Below are 22,596 nucleotides of genomic sequence, written 5' to 3'. Positions count from 1 at the left end.
AGAAGAACCAAGAAGTTCCATAAAATAATTTCTGCACATGGTGACAATGGTCTGCGGATCAATGACCATGCGACCTTCCAAATCCTGGAGCCTAGTCATATTTTCGCGAGCCGGAGAAGCATGCAAGGCGCGAAAGAACTTATGAGACTGGCAAGCACTATCTTGCAATGTGTCAGTCAAGTTATGCAGCTTGGCCTGCTGATAAGATTTCAACTGAAATACTTGAATAAGATGGGCCAAACGCCCTTTCAGTGACAGCAGAAAATCATCATCTGGGGAATCCACGAGCAAGGAACGGACCAAAGCCAGTAAGTCCTCTGTTGCATGTCAACGTCGTCGACAAAGAGAGGCATGATGAATCCCATACTGCCGAGCAACCTGCTGCACATTAGAAAGCAACCGTGCAAATGCTGCCAGGCCGGCAAAGGCGAAGTCCAATAAGAATCTCTCGATCAATTGCTGCATATAGCCCTGAAAAATTGGATGCGTCAAATAAGAGGAGTTGAAACGTAAAGGGAGCCTATCCAGCAACTGCGTAAAAGGTGCAATAGAGTGTACCCGCATCTCAAACTGAAGGGGGAAATGGTCCGACAACGCATATTGCTGCAAGACCTTCATTTCCAGCATTTCGGGAAGAAAATCATCCCCTTGCATGATATACATTCGGTCCAACCGCGACCAAGTAGTGGCATATTGTGCGGAATGAAAAGTAAAGCCTGAAAAAGAAGGGTGAAGCCACGACCAAAGATCTTGCTTAAGCACGCGCAAAGCAAAGGAATTCCACACCCGGCTTTCCGGCGTATCCATTACCGAATGCCCCGAAGTGGACTGAGAAGAGTCAACACACATATTGAAATCTCCCATCAAAAATCCCCTTCGGCCAAGTGACATGGAGCCCTGCAAAGTCGACCAAAGATCCCGTCGGGAGGCAGGATCGTTTGGAGCATAGAGGCCCAGCAACCATAAAATATCTCCTTCAAATAAGACTTCGATTACCAGAAAGCGGCCCTACACATCATTTTTGACAAGAACAGGCTGGTATTTTTCATGGACAATCATCAGCACGCCCGAATAGTGCGTAGCATGTGTCCCTGCATAAAACAGACGGAATCCATGACAATCCACAATTTTGCCTGCTTCAGCGTGACTTTTGTGCTCAACTGCACACAATACATCCCACTGTTTCTCATGCAAGATAGTCCACATGGCATGTTGCTTATGGCGAGAGCAAATGCCTCGCACATTCCACGTGGCTATCTTCATATATCTTCAAAAAAAAAGGGAGTCGGGAACGAGGCAGTTGTTGCCTCGATTTCACCTTTTCCGCAAGAGCATCTAGGACACCCTCATCCAGAAAATCAGCCAATACTGCATACGAATTCTGGCGACCTGCTTTAGAGGTAGAAGGAAAATCCACTGCCTTGGGAGCAGGGCGGGGATAACGCCGATCCCAAGGTGTAATCACATTACCTTTTGTATCAAACGCCAGCTTAGCAGGTGGGCCCTTGGGGCCGTCTGTATAGGCTTTCCTTGTAGATTGATTACGGGGAGCAGACGGGGCTATAGTACGCGCAGCCGGCTGTGAAGTGAACATTTCTTTATCCGCCATGCCTGCATCCAACTTTTTACCTTTTTTTGGACGGGCCTCAATCCAATCAGTGCTACAAGAGTCCAAACCTAGGACCTGTTGTTTGCCTTTATCCACGACATTTGGCGGCTGAAGGGCCTCCTATGTCGGGGCATCAAGCACCATGTCATCCTTAGGCAGCACAACCTGCGCATCCTCGGAAGACGGTTGCCTTTCAGGGCATTCGGCCATGAAATGCCCCAATTTACCACATGAAAAGCAGTGGCCTGCAAAATTGCCCCATTTCAAGCGAAAATGCAAGGGATGCATGCCAGAACAATTGAGGCGAAGCCACGCAAGCCTTTTCCTGGCTGTGTCCCATAACATGCATAAACGGTTGCGATTCATAGCCCTGAGGCTTGGGGGCACCAGCACTGTGCCCACAACGGCCATTGCATCCTTCAACAATGGCCAATAAACTGCCGGACAATTTTCCACTTCCACCCATACCGAGCATTCTCGTTGAAGCAAACGTTGGAAATCGGCCATCGGGCGCCATGGTACAACATGGACCAAGCGGCGATCAAATAATTATGGCAGCTTGGACAGGAGTTTAGCGCGATGGGTTTCTGATTTCAACAGCGCCTCATAAAAGCCGCGAGGTCCAAGGAAGATCTCCTCAACACACTCCCCTTGCAATAAATGATGCATCCACTGGCGAATATGTGAAAGCACGGGGATTCTACCAGTGAAGAAAAGTATAACTGCACGGTCATAAAACATTGAGAAGGACCGCAAGACTGATTTCGGGTCCACCGTGGCTTCCAGCACATCATCAGTTCCCGCATCAGAAAAAGTTTCATTGTTGTGCTGGACATAATCGCCAAGCAGAGTATTGGCAAAGTCCAGCAAATGCTCCCAGTCTATCTCCTACGAATCCACAGGATCACAGGCAACCTACGCATAGGAACGTTCCTGAGGACCCATTGGCTCGTCAGAAGTATGCTTGGAGCGTTTGCCCGCAGGCGGCAGTTCAGAGCCCGAAGGCATCTCCTCCGTGCAGGGCACCATATCCTCCGGCTCCTCTGTATCGGAATCAGGGCCAAGGACTGCCACAGTCCGGTCGATAAAATCCATATCCTGGCCAGCCATACTGCTGTCTTCTGGCGTCTCTCTCTCTCTATGGGATGGGAATCTTGCATAAGGACTGCTCCTATTCCAGATCCACTAGCATCAGTGACTACTAGGAAAAATGGTATATTGAAGTCAGGTAATTGCAATACAGGAGCATGAGTTAAAGCATGTTTCAGTAAATCAAAGGACTTTTGTTGATTATCGGACCAATGATAGACAATGCATTTCTTTAATAATTGTATCAAAGGTAATGTAAGCAATGAAAAATTTCTCACAAATTTTCTGTAAAAGCTAGCAAGACCTAAGAAAAAACGTAATTCATGCACATTTTTAGGTATCGGCCAATTCAAAATTGCTTCTATCTTTTTAGGGTCAACTTTAATACCTTTAAATCTATTTTGTGATCTTCGGGATTCACAGCCACAGCCACTGCCATGCTTTCCATATCCATCATTCCTACCTCTAAATGTCATAGCATGCGACACATGAGAGGCATCCAAATTCTTACGGTTAACCTCTTCATGCAGAAGAGCACTCTCAACATCAGATAATTTCAAGGTAGTAGTAGAGGCACATAATGCAGTGCGGAATACATCCCACGACTCATTAAGAGTACCAAGCAAGAAAAGAGGAGTGACATCCTCTGCAAAAGTGATGTCCTACGAAGTCAAGTTCTTGAGTATAGCATGAAACTGGCTCAAGATCTCTCTCTCTCTCTCTCTCTCTCTCTCTCTCTCTCTCTCTCTCTCTCTCTCTCTCTCTCTCTCTCTCTCTCTCTCTCTCTCTCTCTCTCTCTCTCTCTCTCTCTCTCTCTCTCTCTCTCTCTCTCTCTCTCTCTCTCTCTCTCTCTCTCTCTCTCTCTCTCTCTCTCGCGGAACAGAGATGAAAGGTCGCACGCAGGGAGGCAACACGGGTCGAGAGGACAGACAACGGCAAGGCAGAACGGCCTGTGCACGAGGCTAAGGGGAGACGTCAGGCAAGACGCAGAGCAGTAGGGCACAATCACACAGCAGGGTCCCGATCTCGCAGACGGCGAATGGCCAAGGCAGAAGACGGGAAGGCAGGAAACGAAGCGGGAACGAGGCAGAACCTGTAGGCACGGACGTCCGCAGCGACTTGCAACCATCCACAGGTAGGCGCCTGCGTGCAGGACGACGTCCAGCGGTAGGAAGCGACAACGTCGGCGGCTCAAGGACAGGGCGTCCACAGGTAGGTCACGGACAGGGCACGATCGTCCGCCATCTTCACTCACTCACTCACTCTCACACACACACACACACACACACACACACTCTCTCTCTCTCTCTCTCTCTCTCTCTCTCTCTCTCTCTCTCTCTCTCTCTCTCTCTCGTAGTAGGTAGTTGTATTAATTACACAAAAAAGTACAAGATTACAATATGCAAGGTGGCCCTAAGCCATCATGCATAAATCAGATATAACAAATTTGAAAGATACAAAAGAACGAGTGCAAGACTGAAGTTAGACGAGCCGGTACACAAGGGATCATGAGTTTTGACGAGATTTCGTTGTATGGGCTTGGGTCTTTGCTACCAATATCTCCAATACGAGGTCTTTAAAGAAGTCTCCCAATATTGCAAAGGGATTGGGTCTTTGATGTTCATCCCGCAAGGAACAAGGTATGTCTGCGGGGTGGAAAGTAGAACCTAGATACCAGTGATCCCATGGAGTGATAACTCTACCAACAACATCAAAGATCAACTATGGAGGGCCACAGGCACATGGCAATGACAAGCTCAATTGCTACTGCTGTGATTGCTATTGGAGGGCAAAGGATCCTTGGCACGAGTAGAGACTCGAGCAATAGGGACATCACAGGATTTATCTTAGCAACGCGAGTAAGTGTGAAGGGGATCTCGAGAAGAAGAAGGCTCGGTAAAAAAGTCTCCTTCCCTTTTCCCTTATTGCATCGGTGGGCTTCTGTCCATCCCTATGTTTTCAGATCTGAAGAAATTGGTTGCTTGCCTTTAGACTATTGGGGTGAATAATCTATTGTTGGCCAAAAGGTGGAGGCCTGTTTTGGTCCTTGTCCATGGGTTGATCCAACAAGGTAATCTTTTGGTCTGGACATTTGGCCATGAAGTGACCTAGTTGACCACACGAGAAACAATGACCAGCAAATGTACCCCACTTGAGCCAAAATCAAAGAGGCCACATGCCACTACAATTGAGGTGCAACTAATTGGGTCTCTTTGTAGTGGTATCCCATAGCTTACACATTCAATTTGGGTTGGCAACCTTCAAACCTGGGGGTACCAACACATGGCCCACTACAACCATTGCATCCTTGAGAAGAGCCCAACAGGCAAAATCTCCACTTTCACCCATACTGGACACACATGCTTAAGTAAACATTGAAATCTGCCATAGGATGCCATGAGACAATATGCACCAAAAGGGATTGCTTATTGAGGAGAAGAGCTTGTGCCAAACAACCTCATAGAAAGGAGCACAACCTCATAGAATCCACACAATCCAACGAATATCTCCTCCACACAATAAGTCTAGAGAAGAGATGTGAGTCACTAGCAGATCCTAGCGAGCACAAGAATCTAGCCGGTAAAGAAGAGAATAACCCCTTGCTTGTGAAAAGCTAAAAAGGAGCAAAGAACCTTGTGGGTATTCACCTTGTATCCGAAATCTCTTCCTCCACGCAAGCAAGAATAGGAATATCTCAATGATTATGCTCGACATACTCCTCCAAGAGAGAGTTTGTAAACTTGAGCAATTGTTTCCAATTTGGTTCTTGCAAATCCTGCAAAGTAGAAGCCACATGAGCATACAAGCGAGGCAGAAAATCACTGAAGTCATGGGCCCCAAGAGCAGCAGTAGATACCTCATGGAAATGCTTGCTGCATTTGATAGATGGCTGCGCATCAAGGGAGGAGCTGAACCATCTGATCAGTGCAGGGCACCATGCCTTCTTCCACGTCCATGTCCAAATCCAAGGCTGCAACAGCCTGATCCATATCATCCATATTCAGGGCCACCGTCAAGGAACACAGGAGCAGTCATCTGCTGCAGGTCTTCTCCTGTTGGTCTCACAGGTCATCTGTAAAAGGTCAGCTGTAACAGGTCAACTTTAGGTTATACAGGTCTGTCAAAGTGCGGGTGGTGCAGTCCTGTCAGGCAGAAAAGGGTCCTGCAGACTGGACAGAATATAGGGCACCGCAGAGCCAACAATTCATTGGGCTGGAGGCACCCTGTTGGGCTGCAGGGTGCACAGATGACAGGCAGAGACAGAGAAGACTGCATGCAGCTCTGCAGTCACCCTACAGGGATGCTGAACAGGCACCCCAGAAACAAGCAGGTCACAGAATAGACTGCCTGAGGGTCATGCAGGCAGCACGGCTGGCCTACAGGCCCTCGTGGAACCAGTGCGCAGGTCAGGAACGCAGCACCAGCTCCCCCCCCCCCCTCTCTTTTTTTTTTCGTAAATACCCCCCCCCTCTCTCTCTCTCTTTCTCTCTCTCTCTCTCTCATGAAGTGTGCATGAAAGGAGTTGTCAAACAGCTTGATAAATGGAAGTCACCTAGATGAGTTCTACCATGGTTTCTTGGGATGACCTAAAAATCATTTGTGGTTCATATTTAACAACCACCATACTTTAAAGGATTGGTAGAGTTGTTTCCCAAAAAGTAATTGCATGAATCCCTTGCCAATTGGGAATTGGGAACTTATGATTTTGATGTCGGTGCTTTACAAATTTGTCAATCAATCCTAGGTCAAATGGTGGAATTTGGACAAATCCGTGAGGCAAGGTTCCCTTCTCAGCTCTATGCTTTATCTGATTGCCAATCATCCATTGTTTTCCTATCTTATCATCGTGCAGCATGTGAGTGATTGCATATTTGGGACTTCAATATGGATCTACTTTTGTGACTCATGCATATGTTGATGAGGAGGCCCTTGTCAGAAGTGAAGTAGCAATGGAATCATAAATATATGTTGTAATAAACTGCTGAAACACAAGACAAAAGAGAAAGGAAAAGAAAGAACACTAAAGAACACAATATAGACGAGAACTTAGATGTATGCTCGAAAAATGAAATTTATATATCGAGCACAAGACAATCGCATACAACAGTGAGTCATTGGCTGCATAGGCACTAGCACTGGCTCCTCTCTCCACGGAATCTCAACACGTGTGATGGTAGATGAGTGCTTGAGTGAGGAGGAGGAGCCTAAATATATAGGACAAAATATGTCCTCAGTACAATCAGATCGGCCAACATTTAATGCTGGTTGGCCAGCAATAAATGCTAAATATGACCAAAATGAAGACCACAAAAATTTCCTAAAATATCCTAAATAATGTAGCCAACCTTTGCATGCACAGACTCTCACATGAGCTGACATATCCGCTAACCCTCCTCAGATCATGGATGATCTGATACAATACAATGGTACAGTGAGAATGAATCATAAACCATACAGTAGAGAACCACCAAGTAGAACCATGCATACCCAAGTAGTGGGTGATCAAGCCACCACCGAGGTGCCTTGAAGAAAAGCTAATGTCAAGGTTGATCGTATCAGCTCCTGTAAAAAGAGAAGATCATATCATATCTCTGTGTTTTTCCCAATGTTTCTCAGTAGCATATATGACCATCCTGTCAAAAATGCCTCTGGAACATACGTGACCATGGATTCCCCACCTTTGGCTAGACCACCAAATTGTCCCCTCATGTGAACTCAAGACTAGGAGCCAAGCCTGCTCTCCGTCAAATAAACAGCCCATCATGAACCTCAATGTCTTTGCACCTGCCAGACTTCAATCGATGCATCAAGGAAATCCTCTGGATCTTGTGCATTTGTATAGATATATAGATGAGGCGCAACTGCCTCATCTCACCACCCTCTCACCCCCTCTCTGGCATTGGAGAGTCGTGAGGAATGCTGACATCACCACCACTAGAAAGCAGCTGAGGAAGGGGCCATCAATCCCTTCCTACAATCTGAAGAAGCTGATCCTTTCCACACCTTGAACTTCTCCTTGGTCGAAGGATCGGAGTCTGAGTCTGAGACATATGATGACTCGTCGGAGGAGTCCACATCTCACTACCGCTTCTTCTCCTTCTTCTTCCTGGAAGCCGCTAACTCTTTGTAGCCCTTCTGTAAATGACCTTTCTTTCCAAAATGGTAACACTAGGTCTTCGACTTCTTCTTCTTCGAACCCCTCTGTGAAGCTACAAGAGCCTCACTAGAACCTAATGAAAGCCTCACTTGTGACCGCAATGATGCCTCATACTCAAGCAACATCAAGGTCATATGAGTAGAACTGATAGAAGTTGATGATGTCTACGCCCTCAAAGCATTCACCACTCCATCAAACACCGAAGGGAGTTTGGAGGATACGAGTCTAATAAGATGAGACTTTGGAAGATCAAACTGCATTTGCCGAAGCTGGTCCTAGATTTGGATCATGCTAAGTAGAAAAGACTCAATAGTATATTTGGCCTCGAACGGAGTTTGTTGGAGTTGTCCATAAAGACTAACTACCCTCATGGTGGAAGGTGCCACATACATCAACTGCAACTTCATCCATACTTCAAAAGATGTCTTGCAAGAGGTAACCGCCAATAGGACTTCTTTGAAAATACACCAACGCAAGGCCGAGTAAACACAAGCATCATCCAAATCCCATATAAGCAGTGCTTCCTCATAGTTGTCTTCATAAAAATCAACTAGAGCAAGAGACGGCTACCGAGGACATTCAATAGCTCCGCAAACTACGCACCATAACTGCTTCTATATAAACCAAGCCTTCATCACAACACTCCATATAAGATAATCAAATCCATATAACTTATCATCAATGGATCTGCACAGAGGAGCCATCGATAGAGGATTTAGAAGAGAAGTAGAGAAAAGAAGATATTTGGAGAGAAAACACAACCAAACCACAAGCACAGACTACAAAAAATGAAAGTTCACATATAGTATTCATCAAAATCTGACAAAACGAGAAGAAATCCACTGTGAAAAGTTAAAAAATCAATCAGAAACTACCTAAAACAACAAAAACGGCTTGATAATGCAGTCATCCAACCAAGAGGAGATGCAAAGACATCAAAACACAAGCTGGAATTAAGAAGCAAGCAAGAGAGGGGCTAACGCACGCCATACGAATGCTGACATCATCAAAAACGCAAGAAAAACAAGTCACTTGGTTGCAGCAACACTCACCTGAACAGCAACGGTCAAATCAATCTAAAATCAGCAAAGAAAACACAGCAAGAGGACAAAACCTAAAACCTAATACCATGTCAAAAGTGGAGCAACAATAAAATTGTAAATATATGCCATAATAAACTGTTGAAACACAAGACAAAAGAAAAAGAAAAACAAAGAACACAATACAAATGAGAACTCAAATGTATGCTCAGGAAATGGAATCCATATATTCAACACCAGACAGTCACATACACTGGCTCCTCTCTCCACAGAGTCTACACACATGTGATGGCAGATGAGTGACTGTCACACGGATGTGAAAATTTGATGCTTTGCTTATGTTTAATTGACATTTGATTAAAGGATTAATCAAATGTGCAATTAAAAGATGCACGTGTGAGATGCAAGCTACTTTTTCACAGTTGAAGACCGAAGGACCTTGTGAAAAAGATGGGTGTCAAAGGCTAAAGTTGTAACAAGTTACACTTGTTAAATTCTAAGTGAATTTTGGTGTCAGTTTGCCCCTAGGACCATTAATTGGCCATTAAGTGTCAGTGGTGACACTAGGGACTAGGCATTAATTAATGGATTAAAGCTTGTCCAAGAGTCAATTAATGCATTGGACCACTACCGGTTGCAAATGGCCTAGCCAATTAATTTTTGGATGGGTAAGGTCAATTTTTTGAGCATGGATTAAGGGCTGAATTAATTTTCAAAATTAATTAATTCTGAAAATTAATTAAATGACTGAAAATTGCTGAAAATGGATTAAGAAAGCTGCCACTTGGCAAAACTTTCCCATGCAAGTGGGGGAAAGACTAAATAGGGCTGAAGGGAGAGGAAAATCTCGTTTTTTCATTTTGGAGCTGTTGGGAAGAGATGTTGGACTGTTATTGCCAGCTTTTGGGGCCAATTCCCAACCATTAGAGACCATTTTGTGATGGAGATTGCATATTCTTGACCTTGGGAAGCTGGTAATTGCTGTCTGCTGATGCACTTTCTCTTGAAGATCGCAGTCTCTGATGCTCCTATTGTAGTTGGTGCATCCGTTTGGGGCTGGTATAGCAGGGCAGCTGCTGATTTTGATCAGTTCTTCGCGACAAATCTTAGAATTTTCTCTCTCTACAGCATTCTCTCATATCTTTCAGCCTATGCTCAGCCATTCTCAGCCATTCGGAGGACATCTCAGTCATTTTTGGTGGGCTGATCTGTGATTTCTGCAGTAAACCCTAATTTACAGCAGAAATTAGGGTTTAGCAGTCACCTTGGGATCCGTGCCAAAGATTGAAGGCTCAAGGGACTGAAATCAACAACTGATAATTGAAGATTATCAAGGGATTTCAAGAGCCAGCCCATCCCAAATTGATTTGGGGCAGCATTTGGCCAGCCAAGGGTCAAATTGGAGAAGTCTTGGGTGAATCAAGGGGCAAATGACCCAAAAGGCTTGCTGGTCATTTATGACAACAAGAGCAATTGGTTAGCAGGAGGAGATTAAAGAATCTCAAGTTGTACTCCTTCCAATTGAATGGAAGCTAAAGAAATACCGCAGGGGGTGCCAATTTTGGGGCCAACAAGGTGTCTACATTCCAAGAATGTTATGGTAAAGTGTGTATTTCATTTTATGTGCATTTATTTATTGTTGTAATTAACTCTTAAATCAGGTTATCACCACCCATTCCAAGAAGGAAGGCTGGTTTCAGACTGCGTGAGGAGGAGGAGCCTGAATATATAGGACAAATATATGTCCTCAATATAATCAAGTCGACAAGCATTTAATGCTGGTCGGCCAACAATAAATGCTAAATATGACCAAAATGAAGACCACAAAAAATTCCTAAAATATCCTAAATAATGTGCCCAGACTTTGCATGTACAAACTTACACATGAGCTGACATATCCACTAACAGCCCTCTCTTGCACAGCAAGAACACTAAAAACTTTTGCACAAACTACAAGCTTCCCCATTATTTTCAGAAAATATAGACCGCTTCACACAAATGCCAAGGATTGGCAGCAACTACTATGGTTAGGAGAAATTCTAGGTTTGTTTAGCTATTGTCGTATTGTATGAAGCATTTGCTACCCTGATGTTATAGAGTAATTATTTTCATTTTTTACTTAGAAAGGCCAGATATTCATGAAATGCACTGTGTAGCAAAGTATTTCCACTACCTCTACAGTCTGACAAGTCATGTTTCTAGAAAATTCCAGCTGGTAAGAAAGGAGATAAAGGTGTAAAGACCACTAACCATTGCTGACCAGTGCCCTTCAAAGTTGTTGCAATTCCAGCTGAACAGATCAGTCCAGAGTGGTTTAGCGCCTTCACAACTTTGGTAACCTTTGAGTCACCTACAGAGAAACACAACAATTAAGTTCAACCAATGTTGCTAATGTATCAGTTAAATTCATCCAGCCAGAGTAATCTGAATCAAGTCTCCTAACTCCGGCTTCTGAGAGTAAAGACAGCTTTTTGGACATGGAAAGACTATGGATGTGCACAACATCTGTTTTCATCTGCAATTCTAGCAAAGCCTTACCCATGACAAGAACCTGAACGAAGGACTATACAACCAGTTACTAACCCTTTTCAAAGAAGGGAGAACACTTCTTGAAAACAGACTAAGGAGAACAAGTCTTGGACAAGTAAATGGTTTTCAAGTAAAAAAGACCAAAAAAAAGAAATTGAAGCTCAAAGTAGGAAACTAGGTATATCATATAACAACCTCACTTTAACATTAAAGTTCAGTAGATGGTAAGCTTCTGATAATCCATGATCTTCAAGTTAATCTAACATGCCGCTATGTCAAGAAAGTTAAGTGCTAACCTGAACGTAGGACTCCAGTCCAAAGTGGAATGAAATTGGAAGCAGTGATAATTTTATTTTGGCTGTTTTTATTCCAGATATATACTGTCTGTGGCAAATAAGATAAAAACAGTTCATCCGTCTGCTTGCTGTTTTAGTGACTTCAATCTTGGTTAGCCGGAATTTACAGAGCAACATGTTGAAACCATGCTCCTTGGTGTGTAAATTTACACCTCAGCATGAAAATGGATTTTTTTTTAAATATATTATTGCTACAGTCTACCAAAAAGCAGCAGCCCAAAGGGCTGAGAAAGCCCTGCTTTACAAAGCTACAATTTTTTTCTAGAGAAGATGTTTACTTTGGCATCCTTCATTAGAAGAGATACAGATTTTTCTGAAAAAATATTCAGTGCAGCTACAACAGAACACCACTTTCATGTGTTCACCAATTGCCTTACACAAAATACAAAGTTTGCCCAGAAATTCTATAAAACGTGGACATGAAAATCTCAGTACAGAACACACTGTTAATCAGATTTCAAAATCTTCTCAGAAAATGTTCCAGCACTTGTAAGGTTCTGTAAATGCTAAGTTTGATTTTCTTCAACATGCAATTCACATTTGTTGAAATTATCTATATCTGAGTTTTTGGCACTTGAAACATTAAATCTGTTTTTCGAATCTCAGCATGCTCTTAAATGCACCTACCTACAGCCATCAATATGAAGTTTGTACATCACTTCACTGTAGACTATGGAAAGTCGAGAGGCCTTTAAAAAGGCACCCTTCACCCCCGTGCCCTGGGCCCCTCTTTACTGGCAGATTGACCCCTTATAAAGAAACATTGGAAAGCAACCTTGTAGACATTTTTTGCCTGTGTCTCAACCTGTGAGATAGGCCACACAGCACAAGTGACTCATTAAAGGGCATCACATATCTGGAGAATTAAGTTTAAATTTACATCACCGTTCAGTTGCAGAGACAGCTGCGAGATTCCTTTTTGGAATGGTGTATGAGGTCTGTACTGCCGCAGGGAACTTTTGGTCACTAAATGAGGTGCCACACTATACACTCATTTACTCAAGTATTCGGAAACCTATATTAGCATGTGCACATGCTTGTAATTCTACAATGATTTCAACTTTAAATGATTTAGATATAGAAATAGTTTTTCTATTGTATTCTTTTAGGTCACCAACAATGCAAACGTCATGCACTGGCACTTGTATATGTCCTAGCTGTAGCTAGAAGTGTCTCAAGACTCTGATCATGAACTCTAGGACATCTAGATTCCAATACAGTCAGTAACTTAGGTGCATTCTAGACATCTTCAAGTGTAAACAGCTTTACCAACGTGCATACTTCAAGAACAGTAAAGTAAGGACGGGCATAAAACAGGAACATGTTTCTCATAATATTGGGAAGAGACAAGCAGCCCAGTGGTGTCTGATTGCAGCCTTACAAGACTGATATGAAATTCTGAGGTGTCTGATTGCACCCTTACACCTCACCTTACTTTCGCATAAATCATTTAAAGGTGCAGGTCAAAAAAGTGATGAGACCATCAAGAAATTGCAAATCCTCAAGGGTGTACTTTCATTGGAACCTAATGTCATTCATCAAGCACTACACAGTCCCCCGCATTTGATCAATCCAAAGGCAAAGGCTGCTTGGGTAACAGTCTATAGGTTCAAGAGTTAGTCCCTTAGCTTCATAGTTGAAGATGGTACTTGGGAAATGTTATATTCTGTGCCCTAAGGCTAGTGATAGCGGGGCCAATTCAACAGCCAATGTTAGTGCACAGTTCCTAGAGTTGAGGAGGTTAACTTCAAGAGGCTAAGGAAGCCCTGTAAGAGGGATATTGAGGTTGCTGGTAATGGAGGACTCCAAACTCTTGGGCTCTAGCTCGGGTGCATACACCTAACAGGTGTGAACTGGCAGTATGGGACACTAGCTCTTGAGCCTGGAAAGCTGAGGACCCTGGCCGCTGCTGGCCACATTTGCAGTTGTGTGAGGGTTTTGCAAGCGAATCCAACATGGGCCTAACATTCACATTTGAACTTAGTTTTCAGGTGATTGCCTTGTATGGCTTACAAGTATGCTTGACTTTCTGGAGTCTTGAAGCCGAGACCCATCATTCCTGCTGGCCATATTTGCAGTTATGTGAGGTTTTTGCAAGCTAATTTCCAGGTCATTCCCTTGTATCCCACACAAGTATGCTCAACTTCCTTAAGGCTCAGAAGCTGAGCTCTGTCATCGCTTCTGGCCACATTCACAGAGATGTGGGTTTTGCAAGCTAATCCTAGATGGGCCGAACATTTACTTTTGAACTTTATTTTCAGGTGATTGGCTTGTGTGCCTCACAAGTATGCTTCACTTCCTTGTAGAGTTAGTTTAGCTATGAAAATCTAAACTCAACCCACTCTCTTCATAAAGTGAACCCCTTGCCAAAAACAATGACTTGCAATCTAAATAAAGCAGGACCAATGCATTGAACAACTAGACTTAGTCATGTGTAAACACAATAGTATCAACTGGAACAATCATAGATCTGGAAATATACCCTATTTGATTTTATCTGACAATCATCACGGTTTAGTTTGTAGTCTACCCACTGGCCCATGTCGTCATTCCACAGAATTGATTCTATTGCCAAACTCCTGGTGTGTGCCGCTTTATTGAACTTCTGATAAATGGTAGCATTCCCTACTATATCTGCCATGAATGCTATATTTGTTTCCATCTGCTCTCAGATAGTAGTAATCCATTAAATTATCATGCGTTAGACAACAATAAATGCCAGATCGATTCCCTCACCACAACCAACAGAACAAAACATTGTCAATACCTGAAACAAATATGAATTCAAATCTGCTGGTATAATTGATGAAGTGAAAAGCTTACTGAGAGTTTCCTGATCTCTGTATTTAGAGGTAAAAATATCCTAATTAGGCTTTTCAAATAATCAATCTCCAAACTCACTTTACTATAGCACAAAATTTGTAGCTAACAACCGCATCCATCGCGAGCTGAAATCCCAGCCACTTTCAGCTGCTGAGGCAATGTCATGATAAAGGGATTGCCGTTCACTAAATGGAACTTCTGCTGCTACTTGTATATCCTGAAATACGATGTCCAGAAGTCATTTGCTAGACATCAGAAACCCTTGCTTTACAGCATTGAAAATCTAGGTTGTTGTGTAACCTTTTGAGTGCCTTCTCTGAGAAACCTTAAACACAAATAGTCTTGACAAAAAAGCATTCATGTAACAATGTCTATATCATATTTCCTATAGCAGCAAAAGGTGACATATCAAACTTAAAGTGCAAATATCTAACAGGTAATTTCATAATTGTAATTAATACTTTCTTATTACATCAGAACAGCAAAGCTCACATGACACATATCATCTTTGCCATGATACTCAAGAGGCACAAACAGTTAACCAAATGCAGATGATTTGTCCTGACATACAAACACAAAGATTATTTGAAATGATTAATTTTAAAATATCATTCGGAAATAAAATTGTCCAACACAAGCAGCAGTGAAGCCTTTCTATTTGCTTGGAAAGGTCTTTAGTAAGATAGTTTGCATATTGAATAGCACATGGGAGATGAGGTGGATGATGCAACTTCTTGAAAAACTAAATCCATAAGCTAGCAATGAATAGCACATGGGAGATGAGGTGGATGATGCAACTTCTTGAAAAACTAAATCCATAAGCTAGCAACAATACCCATAATTTTTTCCAATGCTTTCCCTAGCAAACTCCACTTAAAGCAAATGGTCTCACTATCAATCTCACACTCCCTCTCTGGCACTAGAGTGTTGTGAGGGATGATCAGATCACCTATACTGGTGAGTTGGAAAGGAGACCTCTATGGCCATTGCTGGGGCCGCATGGCTAGAACTTGAACCTAGACTTGTAAATGATGAAAACTCAACAACAAAATCATTACCGTTCTCCTTTGTCCACTCCTCATTCTGCAAAGCTGCTAAGTGTCCTGCAGTCCTTCCAAAGATGTCCCTTCTTGCCACAATAATACCACTAAGACTTCTTCTCCTTCCTTACATCACCCCTCTCTGAAGTTGGAACATCTAGAGTACCTAGTACTGGGGGTAAAGGCAACTACTGAATAAGGGAAGCTTGGTCACACATTGTGACTATTGGAGTTCCCACATAAGGTGTCTCTCTCTTGCTCTCTTGCTCCATCTACCATACCTCTTCCTTTGCTCTTGCTTCTACTTGTCTACTTCCACTCAGACTCTAACTTTCACCTAGAGACAACATTCTACCCAAAACCTAGATCTGAACACAGCAAGTCTCCGAAAGAGAACCTGTAGATGAGTAAGCAATGTTTCCATGATGGTCATCAATAATAGAAGTTGGAGCAACCATGATGAGGTAGATACAAAAATCATGAATGGAGGCAAGGGATCAGGAGGGATACATGTGTACCAAGAAGACACACTCACAATAGTGTAAAAAAATTCAAGTAATAAACAAAGCACATAGAGAATGGGTCAACAATACACAACGTTTGGTGTACATACTATGGAAACACAACAACCGAATACACAAGAGCCCTCTCTAAAGCTAAGCAGTGAATCACAAAAGCTGATCAGAAAACAAGACAACTACTGCACAAAAAGAGAGAATGCACGACCAAGAAGGTGTAAAACACAAAGTTTGCAGCCACCACATATAGGAACCAGCCTGAAAACAAAGATCACAACCAACAAATAGAAAGAAAGACCTGAAAACATAGACACTCAGCCTTCAAAGATAATGCAGAAAATGCAGGTTCAGATCATGAAAACACAGATTGTATAGGCAATAAATGCAGCCATACTTTAGATAAACAGGTCATTTTCTGCCTGCACATGTTAGGCAGTCAAAACACAGGTAATTGTATACAAAACACAAGACTCTGGAGGCAGAAACAGGCCAAAAAGCTGCAGCAAGCGGTTGCCCAAGCTGAAAAGAGGGGGTGCAGCGGTCAGGGAAGATCAGCAACAGCAGTTGGCAGACCTGCAACAGAAGGAAACACCACTCCAACACCTAACACTGACACCTGATACCATGTCAGAGGTGGATGTAGCAATGGAAGCGTCAGAATCTGCTGTAATAGACTGCACAACACAAGAGAGGAGAAAATAGAAACACTGCAAAAGAAAGATATATACTGCAACAAGAACTCAAAAGAAAACAAATGCTCGGGAAATGGAATCCATACACCAAGACAAGATCGTACAAAAACACCAATGAGTCACTGGTTGTGTGGGCACTGGCACAGACTCCCTCTCTCCAACAAAACCTGCCATGGAAGTATGCGAAGTGATACAAACTGGAGAAGGGAGCACCAGCCTATAAATGGGCTACAAACATGAACAAATCGGCCATAAATTTGAGGCCAATAAAGTACAAGTTGGTCAACAAAAAATGTGCCAAGCGGCCATAGAACATGCACCTAACATCTAGCAACCACACCACTGGAAATGAAATGTGCCCAGCCCACTGTGGCATGCACAAACTCACACATAAACTGTCAATATCCGCTTAACACTCACATCTCCAAGATGCGTCACATATCGCATGTAGGAGAAATGCCAATTTTGGGGTTATCCAAATATGATGTGCTCTTCAATGATAAAGCTCAATAAGAGACCATTATAGCAAAATCATTTAATAATATATAAGTTGAAAAAACATAGAAGTTGGAAAATATATGATCCCATGATCACAATTGAGACCATTTTCATATAAAACAACAAATTTTAGTGCTCCTAATCAAAAAGCATTTCAAATCATTTTTATAAGACTAGTGTTAAACAATTGTTTTCAGCATGTTTGCTCAATGAGAGCGCATGATTTTGTGTCTTGACAGAAATCAACATAAAATGTATCCCTTCATTAGTGACCCAAGCAACCTCGCCATTTGCATGCGTCCTTACCCAATTTATTTGCAATTTGTGTAAGAACAACCTTTTGTAAGGCCTTTGTGGCGAGGGATGCAGCTTGTCATTTGATACATAACCCCATTCAGGTGCCTACTTGTGTATCTCTACGTACTAATGGACCGATTTGTACCATGCGGTACATATGCAAAATGCCAAATAGATAACTCGAGTTCAACAAGAAAAGAGTCCAATAAAAGTCTGTTTTGTCTAAAATTACGTTGCAACTGTTTTTTTTTTAACCAAAAGGACATACAAGCATGATCGTTGTTTAGTGCTCAAGATTGTGATGTGAAAGTCCTAAACGTAAGACTATGAAAGGCTAAAGTTCAACAACAGAATTAATGCTCCATTTCTTGTTTTGTTCTCTCTAACTGCAACTATGTTCTATCCAGGTGCTACAAAAACTATAGCAAGGCCAATCGTCAAAGACAGCACCAAGCAAGGATATCATTCAGAAAGCATGCACAACTGCAATTCAGCAGACTAAAAGAACCTTTCTCAAGCTGTTTTCAAATCCAATCGTCAAAGACAGCACCAAGCAAGGTTATCATTCAGAAAGCATGCACAAGTGCAATTCAGCAGACTAAAAGAGCCTTTCTCTAGCTGTTTTCAAATCCAAAGGCTTGCCTCAGCACTTACAATTGTGAATGATTCCGGTCGTGGCGCCTCCCAATCTGCATAATACCTGCTTAATGAATGTTTGTGCCCCTTTCCATCCATGATTGTGACTTTCTTTGGGTCTGATTGAAATTTAAACAGGGAAGGTCAAAAATTATTGTGCAACATGCAGACCTCTCTAGTATTCGCCGCAAAAAACCTACATGTGAGACTTAAGTTTACAAGATAAACATGCAGATCCATCTTAATTTTGGGTTTTTCTACCTGAGGTCCAATATTTGTGTTCTCGAATAAGTATGGGTAAAGCTTTTTCCAAGAAATGAACATCTCCAGTTGCTGAATAAACTTCTCGTACCATAGCACTAAGAAGAGGGGGTTGGCTGCAGTTCCACAACTAAATACTTTCAAACATAGGACATATTAAAAATCCACAAAATTTTAGTTACTTATTTCCAAAATGTTTGCATTTCATTGGAATAGCCGCACATAGAAATAGGACAGCTGGTTAACAAGCTAAACACAATCATTTCTGCATATTCACTCTGATCATATGCTGAAAGGCCTCAAAACTGCAAATTCTAGACAGCAAATGTGGCCACCAGACAACATTCTATAACATCAATAGAACAGTTGGTCCTTGGAACTTTGTCAATGGAAGAGTCGCATAATAAACTCAGTAACTGAATATTTAAATGAGCTTATCAAAAGATGCCAATGGATAGCAACCTCAGCACCTAGATAACTCAACTGGTATATCTATGACTTCATGTGGAAAAAATATACTGTGCAAAAAAAAAAGTCGTGAATAAAAGTAAATGTACCTCCGGTTTTCATAATATGCCCTTGCCCCATTGAGCACGAAACCGTATAATTGCACCATATGCAAAAGATTTTCAACCATTCCTTTGGCAGTGTCAAACATCTTGCTAACAATTAGGCCCCTGCAAAACTCTCAAGCCACCTCAAATCAAAACCAAACCACAAAGTTTTGGTTACAATAACGAAGATGCAAATCCCCTTTCTGAACAGTTACATATGCTCGAGAGGTAGTTTGCCAACCTGATGATCCAGTAGCTGTCCCAATAATAAACCTCTCTGAAGCGTGAGCCAGGCACTATCACGGGGTTAGGCAAGGGAAGTAAGGTATGCTGATCAGGTTCTTGTTCAACATATCCTGCGACCTTCTTTGCAAGTTCTAGCCATATGGCATGCACCTTCAAAGCCCAAGCACGTGTTTGCTTATCCTCCACATCCGGGAGGAAATTTTTAGGTTCAGGGGTATAATCATCTGGAGTATGAGGCTGCAGATCACTTCCAGCTTCATGAAAATACTCTTTGACAAATCTTTGAAAAATGTCTGCACCAGACAAAGTTCATTATATAGACTCTGGAGACCTTACACATCTGACTTGCAGAAGATGATTCCATTCGAAAATAGTAGGTGCACGCAGAAACAACACAACACCGCTATATAGTGGACAAGACTGGATAACTAACAAAGTTATATATTTGTGTCTAGCAAAGATAATCTGTCCTGCAGACAAGAGATCGTCCTTCAGTTGCAAGCTTCCAAGAAAAATAAATTCTAACGTGGATGTGCATCTGACAAGCTAATGTATTCCTTCCCTAAATGGACTGGAGACAAAGAAGCGAGTATTGATGACACTATCTTGAAGGCTTTATTAACAACAAAAAGAGACACGATGTACGCATCCAAATATTTCAATCACCAAGAAGAAGCCTTGCAATGGAACTGTGAAGGAAGGACACAGTACTGAGAAGGTCTTACTTAGGGGAGAAGAATGAACCAAACGTGCAGAAGGGATTATAAGGGCGACTCACACAGTTCGACTGTAAGAAGGTATGGCCAGAGCAGTTCTGGTCACGCGATATATTGTTCAGCTGAATTTCACATTGAAAGAGCTCGAAGGGATGGCTGCATGCGTGCGCTATCAACCATGCAGTAAGCTTACGCGGCTGCCTTTTGAGGCAGATAGTTACTTCAAAACACAGACCTCGAGTCGCAAAGCGCGGCTTGGAAGCCCACAACAGAGTAAAACGCGCATGCAAGAGAACAGCGGGTCACGAGGTCAAGTGAACATCGGCATCGTTTTCTGCCGCGACGGAGATTATTGCGTAAGGACAACAGACACGCTTGCGGTTTTCTAAGTTCTCCTCGACGAAGGACGCGTGGCCGAATCACGAAAAAGAACGAGGTAAACATCACAAAGCACAAAAATAGGAGGTGATGAAAGGCAAACAATAGGAAACTTTGGTGAAGGATAGTAGACGTTGGAGCTTTACCAGGCGAGATTGTCCCATTGCAAGAGCGAGGAAGACGATCGAAGGCAGTCACGGTTCGGTTGAGGCTGAAGCGGAGGGGAAGATCGACGTAGGTCTTTGGATCGAAGGAGGACGAGTTGGAGCCGAGGATGGAAAGCGCAGAAGACTGGATGCGCTGCAAGAAGGAGAGGAGAGGAGAGGCCGGGGGAGGGGAAGGCAGGCAGGGAGGCCGGCAAGCGCACGTCTTCTTGGTCGGGGTCGATGCCATGGCCGGCAGCGACGAAGGAAGGCGACAGGACAGGAGCAGGAAGCCGAGAATCAGGAGAAGCTGGAACGGGCGGGGGAAAGAGACCGAGAACGATCGTCGCCATAGCCCGTGACAAGAAGAAGAAGAAGAAGAAAATGTCGACGCCGATGTTGAAGGACGAAGCGGAGGAGAAAGCGTGACAGAAAATTCAGGTGAGGAGAAACATTTTAAAGTCCCCATGTAAACGGAAGGACCGAATTTGCCACTTTCTTTTCCTCTTCCTTTCTCTCTCATGCAAAATAAAGGAAAAGCAAATTGCATCCTCTCATCGAAGTCTGGCGTCCGGAGCCACTTTCCTGCCAAGAGATGCATTTAGCCACGAGTCCATCAAGACAGCCAGCAATCTAGCGGAATTAAAGCTCTAATGATCTAAGCTATGGCATTTGTATTACCAAATGGCTTGCGTTTCTATGCATAGGTTGAAGAAAGAGGAATATATGCAACAAGAGACAAAGGCAAGTATCAATGGCTTGTGTTTCTATGCATACTAAAGAAAGAGGAATATATGTAACAAGACACAAAAGCAAGTATTACTTTTACCAATGAGTTATAAAAATCCTAGCTAGTCTGTAAATAAAAGCAATAGGTGCATAAGAAGATAGTAAGATTTTTGCATGTAAGAGCATTCTAACTATAAGCGAATCATTGAATTTTCAAGCAAAAACAAAGAACGGAGAAGCCAATTTCTAAAGACCTTAACTAACATCTTTATTTGACCTGAATGGGCTTAAGTATTCCCCTATAAATGTTCAAACATTAATCGCTATTAAACTTAATGACTTTGAAGAGCATGTTGTGCCTATGTCTTTTTCATTGACTAAAGCAATATAATAGAGTAGAAATAAAGCCAAAAGCAAAAGATTCTTGTTCTTTATAGAGATATACATAGAAAGTTTTTTTTTTCGATAAACAATGAAATCATGCATAAAGATAAGGCAATATAACAAATACAACACGTTATGCTTCCAACATTAATGTTGGAAATCTTTAAGACATGCCAATGTAATTCATCCACCTATATTCCCAGATAAACAATGAAATCATGCATAAAGATAAGGCAATATAACAAATACAACACGTTATGCTTCCAACATTAATGTTGCAAATCTTTAAGACAGGCCAATGTAATTCATCCACCTATATTCCCAACCTTCGACGTATCGAATATGCTAATTTGGCAAGCGGGCATTGGTTGACAAATGCAATTTTCTATTATATGCTTTGTCCTTGTAAGTATCTTTGTTCTATGTTAGGAACATGTTTCCTCAATAAAAGTAATGACAACACATAAAGAAACCTTTGAATTTGAATAGGACAAGTTACTAATCTCAAACTTGAAGTGTTTTCCTTTTTGTTGCAACTCTCTTTATACAAGGCCTTTATTTTCCTTGAGGATTGGTTCTTAAAAATGAAGCATAACTATATTATTGATATAAATATTTACAACACATCAAATGTGACTTTAAGAAAAGTAACATCAATGCTTAAAAGCTTTTTGTAAACAATAATAAAAACCCTATCCTCCTTTTTAGTGCCCAACAAGCATGTGAGTACTTTCTTGTTCGGATAAGGCCACATTCCACTCAAAGGAACCATTTGATGTTTTTTACCAAAAGGCTTCTCATTCCTTATTATCTAAATATGATCTTGGTGGCTACCCTTCAAAAGTTCTATATTTCAAGGGAGTCCTCGTGTAGATGACCCTTGTCCACCAAAGATTGATT

At 42.3% G+C, this 22,596-nt stretch overlaps 1 protein-coding gene across 3 annotated transcripts in view; it reads right to left on the bottom strand.

The window, feature by feature from the left end:
• Window positions 1-21,218, bottom strand: part of TRE1 (trehalase 1) — a 70,740-nt gene extending 49,522 nt beyond the window's left edge. Inside the window, exons 1-10 of one of the 3 annotated variants that reach the window (XR_015688187.1) lie at window positions 20,587-21,218; window positions 19,342-19,639; window positions 19,104-19,223; window positions 18,547-18,662; window positions 18,304-18,404; window positions 14,715-14,821; window positions 14,549-14,621; window positions 14,264-14,443; window positions 11,722-11,809; window positions 11,147-11,246 (exon numbers count right to left, since the gene is read on the bottom strand). Coding sequence is in view for 2 of the 3 variants with exons in the window: in XM_087664772.1 (XP_087520898.1) it covers window positions 11,147-11,246; window positions 11,722-11,809; window positions 14,264-14,443; window positions 14,549-14,621; window positions 14,715-14,821; window positions 18,304-18,404; window positions 18,547-18,662; window positions 19,104-19,223; window positions 19,342-19,639; window positions 20,587-21,184 (1,781 nt within the window). In the remaining variant the exon portion in view is untranslated. The remainder of the gene's footprint in view (window positions 1-11,146; window positions 11,247-11,721; window positions 11,810-14,263; window positions 14,444-14,548; window positions 14,622-14,714; window positions 14,822-18,303; window positions 18,405-18,546; window positions 18,663-19,103; window positions 19,224-19,341; window positions 19,640-20,586) is intronic. The other 2 variants (XM_087664772.1, XM_087664771.1) reach the window with 2 other exon arrangements.
• Window positions 21,219-22,596: the final 1,378 nt, after the last annotated feature.

The sequence above is a fragment of the Lygodium microphyllum genome, chromosome 23 (genome assembly GCF_053477565.2).
Source record: "Lygodium microphyllum isolate KBCC chromosome 23, Lygodium_microphyllum_v1.1.10, whole genome shotgun sequence".
NCBI classification, from domain to species: domain Eukaryota; kingdom Viridiplantae; phylum Streptophyta; class Polypodiopsida; order Schizaeales; family Lygodiaceae; genus Lygodium; species Lygodium microphyllum.
The sequence above is the reverse complement of the archived record's forward strand: the minus strand, read 5'-3'. Positions and strand labels throughout refer to the sequence as shown.